This window comes from Giraffa tippelskirchi, chromosome 6, assembly GCF_054371585.1.
Source record: "Giraffa tippelskirchi isolate mGirTip1 chromosome 6, T2T-mGirTip1v1.2.pri, whole genome shotgun sequence".
Classification (NCBI taxonomy): domain Eukaryota; kingdom Metazoa; phylum Chordata; class Mammalia; order Artiodactyla; family Giraffidae; genus Giraffa; species Giraffa tippelskirchi.
In genome coordinates this window covers 91,505,343-91,523,609 of record NC_137280.1, presented here as the reverse complement: position 1 = coordinate 91,523,609, position 18,267 = coordinate 91,505,343, and the positions used below count along the sequence as shown (strand labels likewise).

Here is an 18,267-nt window from a genome sequence, read left to right as displayed (position 1 = left end):
GACCACTTGCTCTAACACCAAGCACAGGTGCCAGCCGCCCATGAATCTCACTCAGGGAGGCTGTTGCTGCTAATGCTGCTGGGCCACCCTGCTCTAACTCAGGCCACGGGGGCTAAACTGCAGCTTCTTCCCAAGCTCAGACAAAGAGAAACACGCACTTACTGTAGCCGGCAGTCGCTGAGTTGCCTCCATACCCGTAGCTGCCATACCCGGCACCTAGAAGGGAACGGACAGGGTCACAAGGGTGGGAGATGGGTCTGCCCCACCCCCGCCTCTTTCAGCATCTCAGTGAGTCCGGGGGCTGGGGGGGTGGGGGTGGGCGGGCGCCCACCCACTGCAGGGAGCAGGCCAGGCCCCAGGGGACAGCACAGGACAGGGTCCTCACCAGCATTCATGTAGCCTCCATGGTTGGCACCACCAAATCCTCTCCCTCTCCCTCGACCACGGATGTTCCCTCCTCTTCCCCGTCCTCGGAGGTTGGGGGGTGGGGGCACTTCATTGTGCATGGGGCCCCCCATGCCGAACCCAGGGTTATGTGGCTGGATGGGAGGGAAGACAGACAGCTTACATTCACCTCCCACTCAAATGACCAGAGAGAACACCCACTAAGGAGAGAACACTCAGAGAGCTCAGGGCTGAACACTCACCTTAGCAGCAAATTTTGGGCCACCTCTCACAGGGACAGGGGCTCTCTTCTTCTTGTTGGCCTCCAGGGAGAGAGGGGCGTCAGGGAACAGCTTTTCTAGTGCAGCCAGGGCAGCATATGCTTTGGCCACCTTTTTGTTTGAGCCAGCACCCTGAAACTTCTGGCCGTCCACCTCGACCTGGGGAGAACAGATGTGTGTCGGGGTGACCCAACACAGCCCTTGGGGCAGGAGCCTCTCCAAAGACCCCAGGTCCCCATGGGAACTGCCCCTGGGACCACTCACCTCCATGACGAAGCGTTTGTCGTGGCTGCCCCCCGTCTCTGAGATGAGTTCGTACTTGAGGCCACGCCTCTTCTCGTTAAGTTCCATAACAGGGTTCTTGCCATGCTTGGTCAGGATCGGCCCCTGCTGTTTTACGTTCTCAGGGAAAACAGAAAAGAACACCAACAAACTCAGCTAAGATCTTTCCAACGCAGCCGCCCCTGTGTTAAGGGTCTGAGGCCCTCCGCTCCACTCACTCTGCTGCCCACCCCTCTGGAAATCATCTGTGGGCTTGTCAGCAATGGGACCACCTCCACTCACACCGTCTCTCTCAAGGAAACAGCCTAGCCTCGACTACAGGCCTCCCGGGCAGAGCCCCCGATGTTGGGTCAACGCCAGCACAGGCCTCGACAGCTCTCGCTTCAACTCCCCCCACAGGGCCCTGGACTGGAACAGGCCCTGGCCCTGTTACGCTTCTGGAGAAAGAGAGCAAGGACCAGTGACTGTCCTCATTCAGGGGACCCTGGGCCACTTGCTCCCTCCTGTGGGGCCTCACAGCACCCACCCTGTGCTCACCTCGGTGGTGGGATCAGAGGGGAAGGCAGCACTGGGGGTCGAGACGGCTTCCACCACAGGTGGAGGGGCCACCACGGCGGGCTTCGCCTCTGTCTCCTCGGCTGAGTCCTCCCCCTTGCTGGAGTCTCTGCCTTCAGCACCCGTGGGCAAGCCCATGTCCTGTAACACCTGCGGGGGGGGGGGAAATCCCGTGTTCCCAGTGAGGAAGGGCTCACCCAGACAGGAACTCTCCCACATCCAGCATCCTGAATCAGCAGCTCCTAGGGAGGCATCCAACAGGAGGCACTTTCCTGGAGCTCCCAAGACCACCAAATGCCCAGCCACATTTGGAGACCCTGCGCCCATCAATGATGGCATTCTGGCCATGTGTGACTTGGCCATTGGTCAGGCCTCTAACCGTTTCAGTATTCCCATTCCCTCCCTCAGCCTCGTGCTTAAACAGAGGGCAGTGGCTCTTAATGGGCACAAAGATGAGGGAGGCGCTTCACTGTTACAGCACACTGCCGGCCACACTCACCTTCACAGCCACATGCAGCTTAGCAGTCTTTTTGGAGGGGCCGGAGGCCTCAAAGGAGCTGCCGTCCACCTCCACTGACATGGTGAAGATGGGGGCGTGCACTGGACCAGTCTGGGAAATCAGTTTGTACTGCAGCCCCGGTTTGAGCTGGTTCAGTCTCATCAGGGCGTTCATCGCTTGCGGAGGCTCTGCCTTCTCCTCTAGAGAGAACATAGCAATGCTGCTCTAAAATGCCAGTCAATTCTGACCCCGACAGGGACACTCTCCTGACTGACCCCTGACGCACCACGTGGTGGACTAGGCAGGAGACCAGGTGGCCACATGTGCTGAGGGCTGGCCTGCCTGCCCTGCTATCCAGACACATACCCTGACTGTGGTCACTGGCTGAGGTGCATCCATCTTAATTGTGTTCCATACCCATGCTAAGTTTAATCAATCCCCTTCATGGAACACAGCCTCGTTGTGGCAAAGGGGCTTGCACAGCTCAATGAAGCTATGAGCCATGCCATGCAGGGCCACCCAAGACAGATGGGTCATAGTGGAGTTCTGACAAAATGTGTTCCACTGAAGGAGAGACTGGCAAACCACACCAGCATTCCTGCTGTATGAACCCCATAATCAATCATTCTTAAAAGGACTTCTACATCACATCCAAGAAAAACAGAACAAAAGCAGGTATGTCACTACTTTGGGCTAAACCTTCAATGAAGCCAGATGGCAGCTAAAACAAGGACTATGAGTGAATGCTTGTACCTTTCTTCTGAATCTTCTTCTTCTTTTTGCTAGGAGACTTCTCCTCCCCATCTTCCTCCATCGGGCGTTTCATGGGCGTAATGGCGTAGGTGGTGCTGGGGGGTATTTGAACTGAAACGAGACAAGGACGGCAGCAACTGAGACTCTAGCCTGTCCTCTGCCGGGAGCCCATGATGACATCGCCGCCTGGGCCCAGGCCCTGCGGCCTCCTTACCCGTATAGTCCACTGGGTTTTCATTCTTTGGTTTCTTGGGCATCTTAGATGGCAGAGGGTCCATACCCAGTACTTTATGGAGCTGGCCGAACGCGGCTAGTCGCAGCGCATGCTGGAGAAGGGGAAGAGGCATCTGACTCAGCCGCCCTGCACTCCCAGCCCTCATGTGTGCGCTCACTAATGCCTCCTGGAAGGGGTGGGAGCTGAGGGGGTTGCTAATGGTCTCCCCTATAACAGCAAGGGGTCCTCCGCCAGCCAGGGGAGGGCCTGATTGCCAGGGCCCAGCCTTGCTGTGGGGGAAGGCCAGCCTGTGACCACCCCCCTCAAAAGAATACAGGAGACCCCAACCTGGGGACTGGTTGCCACACGGAGCCACGGGGTGGGCCTGCAAGGGAAGGACCCCTGGAGCAGTCCGCACAGCAAATACGTCTCCCCGCTGAACTCGGGTGTCTGAAAACGGCACTCGAGCAGGCCAAGGGGGGGCAGGTGACAACCTCGCGTGGCGCCAGGGGAAAGAAGCAGCCCAGGTTGGGGCGCCCTGTATCAGGCCCGAGCCCCTGACCTTCGGGCCCCAAGCTGAGCCTACCCTGAGAATACCCAGTAACGGAACTGGAAGCCAGCGATTACAGACTGGGTAAGGGCTCACGTGGCAATGGCGACGACTATACCTGCGCACTCTGTGTGATATCTTCCCGTTGCTGTCTGTCTAGATGCCCAATAGCATCAGTGGCTTCTTTTTCACAAGGGTCATAAATGCCAGAACCATCTGAAGGCAGGAAACAAGGAAGATATGCAGAGGATTATCTTTTAGCATCTCGGAAGCGTGGTGCTGGGCTGAGGGAACCAAGTGCGTTACCCCCCGCGCCCCATCCACACCCAGCTCTGGAAAACACGCCGGGCTCAGTGACCCACTCGGCGACCAGCCCGTTGAGAGAAATAAGCCACTTGTGTCTCAGAGCAAGGAGCTCGCGTGGGAGTGGGTCACTACTGCCCCGGATCCGCCCGGAGTCACAGCTGTGGAGCCGGCACAGGGCTGGATATGATGGTGCAAGAGGGTAGTCACATGCTTCACCCCTGGGGGGACACGGGGCTGCTGCTGCCCTAACCCACTCAGGGGACCCGCCGGGAAGTGGCCTCGGGGCCTCGGTCCCTGTCTTTTCCTTTCCCTGCCACCTGCAAAGCACAAGGCCCCAACCTGGCATGACGATGCCCGAAGCCAGGCACTCCAGCACCCTCCGCAGGGCCTCGCCGGCACCCATGGGTCTGTTGGCTGTGCCGATGGACTTCTCACAGAGAAGCTCGAGGGGCTGAAAGGGAAGAGGGACAGTTAGTCACCAAGTCCAGGAGGGAGCAGGCTGACTGAGGCAGTGTCACTCTGTGTGTGTGTGTATCAGAGTCAAGGCCCTTCAAGTTCACAAGCCAAAGACAGCACACCTAGAATGGGGCTCCACCAACTTTTCCGTAAAGGGAATGACGTTAAGCCTCTTAGGCTGCAGGGGCCAAGAACTGAAGCTGTGTACTTAGGTACTTATACTTAAAATGCAGCATCTAGAAAAATAAAAACCAGGAGGAGATGTATGTATACTTATAGCTGATTCATGTTGCTGTACAGCAGAAACTCGTACAACACTGTAAAGCAATTATCCTCCAATTAAAAAAAAAATGCCATTCTTCACCATAGACTATAGAAAGGGGCAGCTGGCCAATACAGGCCTGTGGGCCTCAGTCTGCTGACCCTTGTCTCAGAGCAGCTACAAAAGCTTCTACATGGAGTGGAGCCGTCCCAGTAAGTGCGCCGCTGGCCCTGGCCCCCGCTCGGCAGAGCTGCGCACCCTCCCCTCAGTTCCTGGTCTCGCTCTCAGCCCCACCCAGGGTGTGGCACTCAGCAGGAGCTCAACAATCAGCTCTGATGGGATGCATCAGCCACACCCCAACAGGCCACTCCAGCCCACTGATCAGCAACACAGTCCTGGGATCTGGGAGGTCTCTGCACACATGAACCAAGGTGGCTATGGCTCCAAGGTGCCTTACCCATCCTCTGAGGGGACCCCAGGTGGGCACTCGGGTGCACAGGTCCCTCAGGACCCGGATGACAATGACACACGACTTCAGCCCGTTGGCTCTGGCCTAGAGGAACAAAGCACAGGCTCTTTACACCAGGGCACCTCCCTGAACACAAGGCAAACATGAAAAACACAAGTCTCAGGGTGCTACTTTGTCAAGGGTAAAAGAAGGTGAACGTTCACGACCGTCAAGTGTGTGGTCGGCAGCAATTCCACCGAGTGGATGGTAATAACGTTATTACTCTTGGCACAAAGCAGCAGCTCCCCACCTACTCGGTCACAAGCCTCCTTGGGGGGGGGGGGTGTGTCAAATTTGTCTACGCGTGCTCCTTTAGCAACCACACGCCAGCAGGTGCTAAGTTCAGCACAGCGCTCTTCAATGTTACCAAAACTTTATGGTGAAAGTTAGCCAAGTTAAAACTTAGGAATTCTCTACCAAAAGACAAATAGAAGAACAAAATGCAAACCTGGAACCACTTGGCGTGTCGGAGGGACGCCAAGGCAGCAAGGCATTTCTGCCTGTCCAGAACGTCCGGGGGGTCGTTGACTGATAGCGTTTCTATTCATGGATGGAATAAGAAGACAAGGTACAGTTTGACCAAGGGGTTTCTGTCAGGTGGAAAGGGGATGTGGCAGCTTCCTAAAGGGCAGCTGAGGCTCCCAGAATCTCAAGTTCTCTCCACCCTTGATCAGGGAGGGAGATGCTCGAGCACAATGAACTCAGCCCCGAGAGGAGATTGTAAAAAAATCAGAGGCCCCCTCCAAAAAAAAGAAAAAAAAAAAAAGAAAAAAAAAAAGAAAAACAAAAACAAAGTGGGAAGGTACTCTAAAAGGAACAATCCCATGGGGGAGGGGGACAGATAGGTGGACCCTATCTTCTAGTAGATGGTTACCTTGCTTCCTCTCCCCAGGATCTCCCGATAAATGAGCTATGCTAAAAAATTCATTAGCAAAAAGAAAAAACAAAAACCAAAACTGGAAAAAAAAAGGTGAGGGGAGTAGAAATGCACTCCCTCTCTGCCTCCCACAGGTCATCCCCTGAGGCAACTACGGCAAAGGGGACCACCTCCGCCCACCAGGCGTGACTGCCCCAGCCCCAGCCCTTGACAGAGTCAGTCCTGTTGGTCAAAGGTCCAGCGTCCCTGAATTGATAAACTAGAAGGGCTCTGGTGGTGAACCAGGTATCGGAACCAAAGGGCACTGAGGAACCTCAACAAGGGCGTGCGTAAGCCTGTGCTGCAGCAAAACCGGGGCGTTTGTCGTTTCCACCATCTGTGTGTCAGGGGTTTGGATAAGGCCGGTCACCCTAACTGTCAGTCGTGACTGAAAATGATCCACCCAGAGATGCACAAGGGGCCCTGGGTGGACTCGGAATCGTGAAAGCATTAGCACTGTCCGAGGTTCCAGGATTTGGTCTCAAAATTGCTCCACTGTTAAAAAAAAAAAAACTTTATCCAAAACTCTGCCCCAGCTCTCTGCATCTCGATCACGGCCACAGGTAACAGCAGCCAGTGGAAGAAGACAAACGAAGAGGCCCCGGTTCTACTGCAACACAAGCTGTTTGCACAAGTCCAACGTGATACTCATGCAGAAACCATCTGGTTGTCTTCGGTACTTTAAAAAGCCTACAGTCACCGGGGACACGCTTTTCCAAGGCCAGAGACTGGCTCAACCGAAAAAACACCTTTAACACTGATGAGAACATCCAAGGATTAAGACAGACAAAGACGGTGCAATCCTCTCGGAAAAGTGCTACTCACTTTTAGTGTAACTGTTTTGTCAACCTCCCAGGTCCGAAACCCAATGGGAGATGTGAGCTCGAGTAAAGGTGGTCAAAGCTACACCGCTAGCCTTTTATCAGAGCAATCTAAAACTTCATAGCACATTTTAACAGTGAGGGGATACCACAGTGCCAACGCGCCCTGCTGGCCTTTCTCAGCCTCCCTACCTCCAGCTAATACTTTCTCCATTTCTTCTCTGACAACAGGGGAGGTCAGGTGGATGGTCAGGGACAATGGAGGCTCTTTTGTGTTTTTTATCACAATCGCAGCGTCATCAACAGACTGGAGTATTTCATACTTGTCATCTGTGACAGCCTATAAAAGAAAATGCAACTGTCAAACACCTGCTTCCCAAGACCATCAACAATTCTTTTGAGCTCCTGGTTACGACTATAGGCCAACTTCTTGGGCACTGACAGCAGTGCCTTCCACCAGGGGTCAGAACACCCTCTTACTGGACAGGTCTTTGGCCATCTTCCAGGTACTCCAGGGAGGAGATGACTACTTAGCAGAGAGAGAAAGCTTTGTAATACAACTTTAAGAGTTTAGGGTCTGGGAGGAGATGGTGGTATGAAATCCCCACTGTGTCACTTGGGAGTCATAACTTTCGACAAATCACTCTATCTCATCAAGACTGTGGTTTCTGATTTGTAAAACGATTTAGGGACATGACCGACACCCAAGGCGGCAAAGGAATTGAACCGGACACGGCATGGAAAGCACAGCACCCAGCACGGTGTGGGCAGCCAGCCACCGCTGTTTCCACACATGGACGAGCAGCTATCACAGGGCGTGGAATGAAAACTGTGTGGTAAAACAGTTTCATATGGCGACTATGAAAGCACGTACTTGCTGCAAATGCATGCTACATGCGTCTATAAAACGACGTTCATGACTGTGACTTCTGCTTTCTTCTTTATACCAGTTTATACACCCTGATCAAGAAAACTTGAGTATTTATGATTTTTGTCAAAGGAAAAAAAAAGTTTCGGGGAGAACAAAGGGTTCTTGTAGAGAATTCAAGCTGACTTTTCTCCACCTCAGCATTATTAGACACGCCAGCCAGATCCCTCTCGGTGGCGGGGTTGTCCTGTGCAGTGGTTGTCCTGTGCAGTGGAGGACCTCAGAAAGCCTCTCCAGCCTCCACCTACAGATGCAGGTAGTGCCGCACCTACTCTGCTGAGATTAAACTTAAACTACCTCTAAATTCACTCCATGTCCCCCAGGGTGCAAAATGTGCCCCAGTCAAAAAAACACTCATCTATATGATAAAAATATACTTTCTTGGGACTTCTCTGGTAGTAAAGACTCCACACTTTCAATGCAGGGGGCGTAAGTTTGATCCCTGGTTGGGGAACTAAGATCCCGCATGCTGCGTGGTGTGGCCAAAAGAGAAAAACGGGGCTAAGAAAAACAAACACCTTTCTTTGTATCTCTCTATAAACACTCTACGAAAATGGTCTTTCCTTTAGAAACATTTACGTCAACTTAATTTTCTACACTTAATATACTTTTTAATAGACAAAGACGGAAACTAACTTAAAAAATTACCACTAAAGCAAAAGTTCCGGGCTGCCTTCCAACAGCCCCCTGAAGCCTTTCCACACTGTATTAGCTGCTCATTTCAATTCTGACCTCTGTCCTGAATCACGAGGGGTCAGTCACACGTGACAGAAGGGAGATTTACATGGGAAAATGAACAGTGTATCTAGGAGGTGAGAACTTCTACTTTCTTCTTTTCTTATCCTGTGGCTGAATCCAGGGTAGTGTCCCCAAGAGGCACTGAGGGGCAGCCACACACTGGCATTCTGAAGCCCAGACACCTCACCAGCCGGGGACGCGGGGTCAATTACTGAGCTCCCTGCACCTCAGTCACATCTACTCGAGTACTTAAGATGATCAAGCCCCACCTCACTCATCATGATGAAATGATGTGTGTGCAGAGCTTGTCTGGCCTAGGGCCTGGTTCAGTCAATGCTCAAGAAATGCCAGAAGTTACTATTTACGCAATACTTTGGTAGTGAGGCAAATAAATTGGTTAAAAACAACTTTTTTAAAGTCCAGGTTTGCATTAAGGAGGAAGACTTGATAACTGAATATTCTTTGCATCCACCCTCCCACCCATCCATTGCTGGAATCTGGATGTGAAGGTCATGCCCAGTGCCGCCTGGTGCACAGTAGGCTCCCGGGCAGCTCTGCAGCATCCTGCCGGGCAGCTACAGAAATGTGAGAACGGCAGGGGCCAGGCTGGGCGTGGAGCATGCCTCCTGGTGCACAGCGCAATTGGGCACGTCTTCCCCTGACCACCCTGTGTCCCCAGTGGAGGTGGGCACACTCACAGTGAGCTGGATGGCCAGGTTGTCAGCCACCTTGTCCAGGAGGGCGGTTGTGGGCTTCTCCTTACACAGCAGCACCAACTCCAAGTCCAAGTCCCCCTTGAGCAGTAGGCCCTTTGCCACGAGGCCAACACGCATCACTCCCCTCAGGGTTCTGGTCATGTGCTCTGTCTTCTGCTCCCTGAGAACAGCCCAACACAGGCCCAGTGAGATTCAGGCTGGCCAGAACCCAGGGGCCCCGGAAAGGCTGGAGTTTCTTAGAAAAGGAGAGGCTCAACCCTGCACTGGCCAATCTCCCTAGAAATAAGAAAAACACCCTACCCAGCCCCTTCTTTGCCCTCTTCTTCCGCAGGCACATCCACATTCTCAGACTCGGCATGGTCGCTGCTGCCTTTCTCCTGCTCATCAATCCAGTCTGACACAGCTTTGAGAGCCCGCTCTGTGTGGGACACCATGTTCTGGACTGCCTCCAGCTCCTCTTGTGTTGGGTAAACGGAAGAGTGCTTTGCCATCACATGGCGATCGTCATTCACAAAAATTCGCACTGGACGCTGGAGATGTGAAAACTTAGTTAAAAACAATGTAAAGAGACCAAGCAGCTTGATGCTTTTCTGTTCAGTTGTACAGCTCACAATTACATACATGAAAGTAAGACTATATGAACACATCTGAAGATCTGAGAAGGACAACCAAACATAACAGTCATGCTTCCTCCAGGCCACGGGAAGAAGGGGGCACATTATACATTTCTGTATGACTAGAACTGTTACACTACGTACTTCAAAGAGTCTAATGAAGAATGATTATAAGACCAAATGCTTTGGGGAGGCAAGACAGGTGAAGGTGATTCAGAGGTACAAATTACCAAGTATAAAACAAATTAAAAGGACAAATGTGCAGGATAGGGAATGTAGCCAATATTTTATAGTAACTTTATATGGAATATAACATACACAAATATGAAATGACTGTCGTACACCTGAAACTAATATGCTGTAAGTCAAATATACTTTAAAAAAAAAAACAAAAACAAAAAATCAAATGCTTTGGGGCAACGCCGCCAACATTTTTGTACGTAAATTAAGAAACTATCTATTAAGAAAATAAATTTCTTACCATTTTTACTTTTCTTTATCTGTAGTGTCTGGAAATCAAATTTTTGCTTATCTTTTCAAATTGTGACTGATTTCCTTGGTGTTATCAATACTTCAACTATCTATAAGATCAGAAAATCTTTTTTAGTTTCATGTATTTCATCAGCGAAGGAGTCTGAGCAGTCAGATAATGCCGCAGGAGGAAAGCGGAGCTGCCTCAGGAAGGAGTCTGTTAACACAGCAGGACACATCTCTATTTCCAAGTCATCACTAACCCAACGTACAAACAATTAATTATAAAACTCCCCAAAAATGAAAACAGCTGGTTTCTAGAAGCCACGTTTGACTTCAGGCCCACACTCAAGATGATTTTTACTTTTTAAAAAACCTCCTTTCAACATTTATCTATATGAAGTATGCTAAGTTTTACAAATAAACCTATTACCAAGCCTCCCCCAAATGGTATGGGTTAAAATGTTCAGCAAAATCTTGGTGTTTGGAGAAGAAAAAGAGAAGGAAGGAAGGAGTGAGCTCTGACCCTTGAGGGGCATGAAGACACGGAAGGAGAGCAGGAAACAGAGGGCCCCAGATGGCTGCTGTAAACTGGCGAGGCAAGAACCTTCGGAAGCACCAGGGGGACGTGGCTACCACAGCACGTGGCCACCCCCAGGGTTCAGCTCTGGAGTGGCTGAGACAACTGAAAAGGACAACACAAGTCTCCAAGACAAACGTAGCTATAATTACAATTCTGGACTCTAAATAACATGCTGACTACAACCTACTCAATTCCCACTCTGTGCCAAAAGTCTGGTCCACACTGAAATCTTCCAAATGAGTAAACAACCCCAAAAGCCCCATCAGCAGAGTAGGCAACAGATTGACTCCACCCATTCCATCCAACCACATAACAGCTAGCCCCTTCCATCCACACCGGTTGCTACCAGCCAACACAGCAGGTTCATCTCAGAAAGGCATTCACTTCAAGGATAAACTCTGACAGGACTAGCCCAAGTGAGAATTTCCCATAACGCTTTAGGACTAGCTAACTATCTCATTGAAAACTTAGGGGCTGCCAACTAAAACCTGAAAATCTAAGGGTGGAATGAGAGATGATACTCCTGCATAGTCAGGCAAGAGGACAGATGGGGTCTAATGCTTCATGACAGGGGACAGAGGGAAGGAAAAGGACCACAAGTCCCCAGGCTGAGCCCTGGCTGTGCCTGAGCCCTCCGTAAGCCACTTGGTAGTCACCAAGTGGGAGCTTTTGCCATTACCTGTGTGGCCTTCAAATTCCTTGGAGCTTCCTTCAATCTGCAAAATAGAATCTACCCCTCTAGCTTCCTTCAACCTGCAACATGGAATCTACCCCTCTACCTCTTCAAGTTCAGTTCAGTCACTCAGTCGTGTCCGACTCTTTGCGACCCCATGAGTTGCAGCACGCCAGGCCTCTCTGTCCATCACCAACTCCCGGAGTCTACCCAAACACATGTCCATCGAGTCGGTGATGCCATCCAACCATCTCATCCTCTGTCGTCCCCTTCTCCTCCTGCCCCCAATCCTACCCAGCATTAGGGTCTTTTCCAATGAGTCAACTCTTTGCATGAGGTGGCCAAAGTATTGGAGTTTCAGCTTCAACATCAGTCCTTCCAAAGAACACCCAGGAATGATCTCCTTTAGGATGGATGGATTGGATCTCCTTGCAGTCCAAGGGACTCTCAAGAGTCTTCTCCAACACCACAGTTCAAAAGCATCAATTCTGCGGCGCTCAGCTTTCTTCACCATCCGACTCTCACATCCATACATGACCACTGGAAAAACCATAGCCTACCTCTTCAAGGGGACTGTGAAAATTAGATGAGCTGGCCTGTGGAAAGCATGGAGCACAAATCCCACAGACCCTCAAAAAAAAAAAAAAAGCACTGACTTCTACTACAGACAAGAAATACATCATCAGGTTGTTTTGGGGGCTAATAATAAGCACATGCAAAAGCACATCCTGGATGAGGAATGAATGATACTATAGCTGTGTTTGAAAAGAACGTCTTTACCTCAAATACACATTAAAGATAAATTTATGGCTTAAACTACACGCCTGGTTTTTGCTTGTTTTAAAATACTTCAGTGAGGGACTTCCCTGGTGATCCAGAAGCTAAAACTCTGCACTCCCAATGCAGGGGGCCTGGGTTCAATCGCTGGTCAGGGAACTAGATCCTACATGCCACAACTAAGAGTTCGCATGCTGCAACTAAGACCCGGTGCAGTCAAATAAATAAAAATAAATATTAAAAAAATAATAAAGTACTCCAGTGAGGTGGGGAGTGGAGAAGGGAACAGGACAAACCAATACTGGAAAATGTTACTACATTTTGAAGATGGAGATGGGTAGAATGGGAATCACTGTGCGTGTCTGAAAGTTTCCATAATAGTTCTTTTTTAAGTGCATAGCAAACTCAAGAATTCTTACAGAAGTGCAGCCATGGCAGGTAATCTAAAATGTAAACCAAATCTCAGAAAATAAATTCTAAACCGACAAGAAGCAGGCCGTCGGAAATCACAGCTGACTGGTGAGGAGCCCACGGTAAACAGTCACCAGTCCTGGCCAAATCTACACTGAAACTTCATCAATTTGATAAAGAAGGATGCTGTTTAAAACTGCATTGACTTAGTCAGAAGTATCCTGTGTGCACCTCCCCTGGACTAGGCCCTGAGCCAGAGGCTAGGACACTGATGAACACAGTAGGCAAGTCCCCCATTCCCGTGGACCTGGCCACCCTAAAGACAAATGCCATCCCTCCAAATCCAACATGGTGCCAGGAGCCAACGCATCACCACTTTATACTTACCACTTCTTCATCTTCATCTTCCTCCACCACAGAGATCAGATACAGAGGCTTAAAAGTAACAGAGGGTTTAAACCGAGATCCCAGGGGCCAAAGACCTCTTCAGTAAGGGCTTTGTAGGACTAACATTGTCTAAAATCTTCTAAAAGGAGCTCCTAGAAGTAGTTGATTCAGCACCTGATGCAGAACCATAGGGGGTGAGCCTGGGTCAAAATGCAGTATCAGAAAGCCAGAAAGAGACTTTCCTGGTGGTCCAGTGGTTAAGACTGCGCTTTCAAAGCAGGGGGCGCAGGTTTGACCCCTGGTAGGGGAACTATCATCCCATATGCTGTGTCGCATGGTCAAAAAATAAGAGTTGGGGGAAAATAAAAAAGAAAGGGAAGGAAGTGCTCAGCGATTACTGCTAGCATGTCCAAAGGACAAAGGAGCTGACTTGTGAGGGCTCCCACTAGCTATATTTGAGGCAACTGAGTATCAAAAACAAAAAAAGGCCTGTATGAAGTTCTCCAACGCAGCAAAAAAAACAAACTAATCAGCAATCGCCTCCGTGGGATGGTGGCAGGGACACCTGGAAAGGGTGCCAGGAGCTTTCTGGGGTGGTGGTCACAGTCTGCATCTTGATAATACTGTGGGGGATATGTACTGACCAAAATCCACTGAATGGTATATGCAAGATCTATGCATTTGCCTCAAAAGGGGAAAAAAAAACCTGTAAATAAATACTGGACTCCAGTTAATACCTAGAGGAAAGACTACAACTTTCTGCTACCTTGAAAAGTATCATAAAAATAAAGTAGATACTGTTAACTCTGCTGCTGCTGCTAAGTCGCTTCAGTCGTGTCCGACTCTGTGCGACCCCATAGACGGCAGCCCACCAGGCTCCCCCGTCCCTTGGATTCTCCAGGCAAGAATACTGGAGTGGGTTGCCATTTCCTTCTCCAGTGCATGAAAGGGAAAAGTGAAAGTGAAGGCGCTCAGTGGTGTCCGACTCTTAGCTACCCCATGGACTGCAGCCTACCAGGCTCCTCCGTCCATGGGGTTTCCCAGGCGAGAGTACTGGAGTGGGGTGCCATTGCCTTCTCACACTATTAACTCTAGGGCTTCCCAAATGGTGCAGTAGTAAAGCATCCACCTGCCAATGCAGGAGATACAGGGTTGATCCCTCGGTTGGGAAGACCCCCTGGAGGAGGAAATGGCAACCCACTCCAGAATTTTTGCCTGGAAATCCCACGGACAGAGGAGTCTGGCGGGCTATAGTCCAAAGGGTCGCAAAGAGTTGGGCAGGACTAAGCATGTGTGCACACACACATTAGCTCCATTTCAATAAAAATAAAGTGGCTGAAGGATGAGAACAGTGAAAGAGAGAAGCATGAAACACAGCTGTAGTCAATGGCAGAACTCGGGTGTATAAACAGGCATGCGTTGACTGTAAAACGGTGTCATCTTTTCTGTATGTTTGAATCTTCTAAGAAAATGTTACAAATATATGATTAAAACGGATTCAGCACGTGAACAGTACACAAGTCCACAATGATACTTATTTGACACCACTGGAGACATCCACACCCCAACTCTCTCATCCGAAGGGACCAAGGTTCACCCGGAGTTGATTTGGGGGATCTCTTTGAAAATGCTATCTGATGAATCGAGACAGTCTGGAGAGAAAACCACCTTGGGCCACTGGAGAGCAAGACAGTCACTGTGTAGAACATCAGCCCTCAAGGACATCTGGCCAACCCCAAATGCTCCTGTATTCAGCAAACGTACTGCAGGGAGGTTCCCATCAGCTTTCTTCACCACTCAAACTCAGAGCATGTCTGTGCCTCTGCTCCAGCAGCTGCCTTCCTTGAGAGGTAGGCCCAAGAAGGCATCCCTAAAGAGATTCATTGGGTTGAGGCCGTCTGTGACCGCCACTCTTGGACCATCTGCAATCCTTTCATCCCCAAGCCTCCTCCTTTAGGGCTAGAGCTTAGTGGTAATACCTCCTGATTCAAGAGGACAGAGTGACTAAGACTACCTATTCCAGACTACATTTAAAAACTGGAATTTTTTAAATGGGAATACCCTGGTGGTCCAGTGGTCCTTTTACCACTGAGGGCCGGGGTTCAAGGCCTGGTCAGGGAACTAAGATCCCATAAACCGCACAGTGTGGGCAAAAATATTTAAATAAATAAAAATGAAAACTGGAGTTAATGCTTTTTTGCTGAACAATAAAACGGGCTTCACTCGTCTCTGTGTGAACCCAGATCTGTCATCCAAATCAGACTATTGGAAGCCAGCTGCTCTGGTCCTGATACCAGAGAATTCATCTCTCCTTTTCAAAATTCTGCTGTCAAGAAGCCCACAATACCCACCCATAAGCAACACTCCACTGCCCCCTGACAATCTAAAGACAGGCTTTGAACTGCTCTTGCCACCTCAGTCACAATTCAAACCAGGTCCAAGTGAAGCCTCATTTTTACCAGCCCCCAGCTTCTCTGAAAAGAAATTCAAGAAAGGAACGAGCAAAGAGTGAAGAATCCAGATCTTAAACCACCTGTGTGGTTTGGGATGTTCTAACACACAGCAATCAGGTTTCTTTCTTTTGTTCTCAAAAGCAGCCCACCCACAGCATGCAGAGTTACAGAGGTTTAAACCACAACCTGCAGTGAGATGACCATCTTTCTGACCTCTCACTAGCTGGAACATCCCAGTCATGACGCTGGCAGTTGGGAAAGAAATGTGCCCAAGTCAGCATCTGTGGATCAACAAACATTTGTAGAATTGAACGAACAGGTGTGGTGACAACACCCTAACAGGTACAGCCCCACCTATCTCCCAGAGTAAACTGCACCCCCTCACCACCATCCAGGGTATTCCACAAAACTAGAGTCCCGGTCACTCTGGGGAGTGGTCTGGAACTAGATACTCCTCTTGAAAGTTAAGTTAGTTGCACAGCTGTGTCCAACTCTTTGTGATTCCATGGACTACAGCCTGTCCTGCTCCTCTGTCCATGGAATTCTCCAGGCAAGAGTACTGGAGTGGGTTGCCATTTCCTTCTCTAGATACTCCTCTTAAAGAGACCTAATTAGGTTTTGAAAGACACAGGACCCAACTCAGCTGCTGGTTCCCAGACCTCTGGAGATACAATCCTACACTGGACGTGAAACAATACACACATGCACCTCTTCAGTGACTCCTTAAAAACTATTACAGATTCACATCATCAAGGACATATAGAAAATAACTTAAACAAAGCAACCTGGCCAGAAGAGGCCAATCTAAAATCTGATTACAGATGCCACTCTGAGAATTTTTAAATCCAAGACAAACCTTAAATCCAGTACGATGGTTCCCAGCTCTGTCTGCAACCGCGTTTTTGCTGGTCCATAGGGAGGTATAATGGAGTAGGAAATGACAACCCACTCCAGGATTCTTGACTGGAAAATTCCACGGACAGAGAAGCCTAGCAGGCAGGCTACAGTTCATGGGGTTGCAAAGAGTTGGACACGACTGAGCACAGTACATCAGGGAGGTATCAAGTTAGGAGTAAAGATTTTTCTCAAATATTTTCTTTCTTTGGCAGTGTAACACGGCATTCAGGATCTTAGTTTCCCAACCAGGGACTGAATCCACGCCCCTTGCAATGGAAACGGGGAGTCTTAACCACTGGACTGGCAAAGAAATCTCAGAAATATTTCCCATTTAAAGGAGTGTCCTTTAATCTTATTTTCTTTCTATGTGTTCAGTGTTAAAACATCCCTTTTGCTTATAAAATGGTGGTGATGGCAATGGGTAACTAATTAAAAAAGGTTTTAATTGGCAGATGCAGGTTGTTTCCCAAAGTGTTTCTGGAACTCTTAACTGGTAAGACCTAGGCCTCCAGGCCCAGTGACACTGTGGAACACCCGAAGGTCTTAGAAACACAAGCCCAGGGTTGTGCCCACTTGGGTTTTCCAATCTGGCCACCGTGGAACCTTCAACAAATCACTTGATCTTTTCAGAACTGGGTCAAAAATGAGCTTGAAACACCACCTACACCTCCCAGTCTCAAACAGTAAGGATCACAGGAGACAAGGTGGGAAAATGCCCTACCAGTTGTTGCATGCTTAGTCGATTCTGACTCTGTGACCCATGGACTGTAGTGGGTATCCATTTCCTCCTCCAGGGGATCTTTCCAACCCAGTGATCTAAGTCGTCTCTCCTGCATTGGCAGGTGGATTCTTTACCACTAGTGCCACCTGGGAAGCCCTATCAGCTGTAAAAATGCAAGATGCTGAAGGAGTCATTTCAGCTACTCTCGGATGAACCAATAGAAATGTTTTTAAAAATCTGCCTGTGAGAAGACATAATGTCAAAGCAAAAAGGTTTAACAGGATTCTAAATGGGGATTATCAAACTCTCTTTACAACATGCCCTTCAGGCAGCAAAGTAAGTCATCTTAGAAATCTGAGGGGGAGAACAGAGGCAACTTTCCCACGTGTCCCTATGGGGAAAGCCTCAGATTTTTTTAGGTTCTAATTAAGGAAAAAAAAAAATCAAAAAAATGACTGCGTCTCAAAGGATATTAAATATTAACATAACATGCAGACTGTGAATTATTTTAATAGGTAAGGGTTTCTTTTTTTTTTTAATATTTTATTCATTTGGCTGCCCCCAGGTCTTAGCTGTAGCATGTGAGATCTAGTTTCCTGAACAGGGATCGAATCCGTGCCCCCTGCAGTGGAAGCGCAGAATCCCAACCAAGGAAGTCCCAAGAGTTTCTTTTTTAAATGAAACCTTTCATCTTGTAGCTTCTTATGCAGCTCTAAGAACAGAACCATCTCCCATGCTCTCCACCCAGTTTCCCCCAATGGCAACATCTTGCCAGAGCTGGAGCACTATCACAATCACAAGGCTGATATTGACACAGTCACAGACAGACTGCTGCTGTCACAAGGACCACTCCGGTTGACCGTGTGTAGTCACACTCACTGTGTAATAGTGAACACACTGTGTATGGTCAACTGCCCCCCCACCCATGCTTAACCCCTAGCAACCACTAATCCACTGAAGGTTTCTGTAATCTTGCCATTCCAAGAATGTTATATAAATGGAATCGCAGAGCTTATGACCTTTTAGGATGGGCTTGCCTCATGCAATGACTGCCTCAAGATTCATCTAAGTTGTGTGTGTACTGACAGCTTGTTCTTTTTTATTGCCACAT

The 18,267-nt window shown here is 49.3% G+C and overlaps 1 protein-coding gene across 23 annotated transcripts in view; it reads right to left on the bottom strand.

Moving 5' to 3' along the window:
- ILF3 (interleukin enhancer binding factor 3) overlaps nt 1–18,267 on the bottom strand; it is a 28,131-nt gene that overhangs the window by 5,793 nt on the left and 4,071 nt on the right. For 6 of the 23 annotated variants that reach the window (XR_014056128.1, XR_014056126.1, XM_081498258.1 and 3 more), the window contains 16 exons: nt 10,265–10,364; nt 9,470–9,699; nt 9,152–9,329; nt 6,980–7,127; nt 5,499–5,590; nt 5,000–5,095; nt 4,164–4,275; nt 3,637–3,734; nt 2,969–3,080; nt 2,755–2,865; nt 2,002–2,201; nt 1,485–1,652; nt 930–1,067; nt 648–824; nt 386–539; nt 163–216 (listed from right to left, as the gene is read on the bottom strand). Coding sequence is in view for 17 of the 23 variants with exons in the window: in XM_081498258.1 (XP_081354384.1) it covers nt 163–216; nt 386–539; nt 648–824; nt 930–1,067; nt 1,485–1,652; nt 2,002–2,201; nt 2,755–2,865; nt 2,969–3,080; nt 3,637–3,734; nt 4,164–4,275; nt 5,000–5,095; nt 5,499–5,590; nt 6,980–7,127; nt 9,152–9,329; nt 9,470–9,699; nt 10,265–10,267 (2,071 nt within the window). In the remaining 6 variants the exon portion in view is untranslated. Of the gene's footprint in view, nt 1–162; nt 217–385; nt 540–647; nt 825–929; nt 1,068–1,484; nt 1,653–2,001; nt 2,202–2,754; nt 2,866–2,968; nt 3,081–3,636; nt 3,735–4,163; nt 4,276–4,999; nt 5,096–5,498; nt 5,591–6,979; nt 7,128–9,151; nt 9,330–9,469; nt 9,700–10,264; nt 10,472–18,267 lie in introns of all 23 variants that reach the window. The other 17 variants (XR_014056131.1, XR_014056130.1, XM_081498263.1 and 14 more) reach the window with 6 other exon arrangements.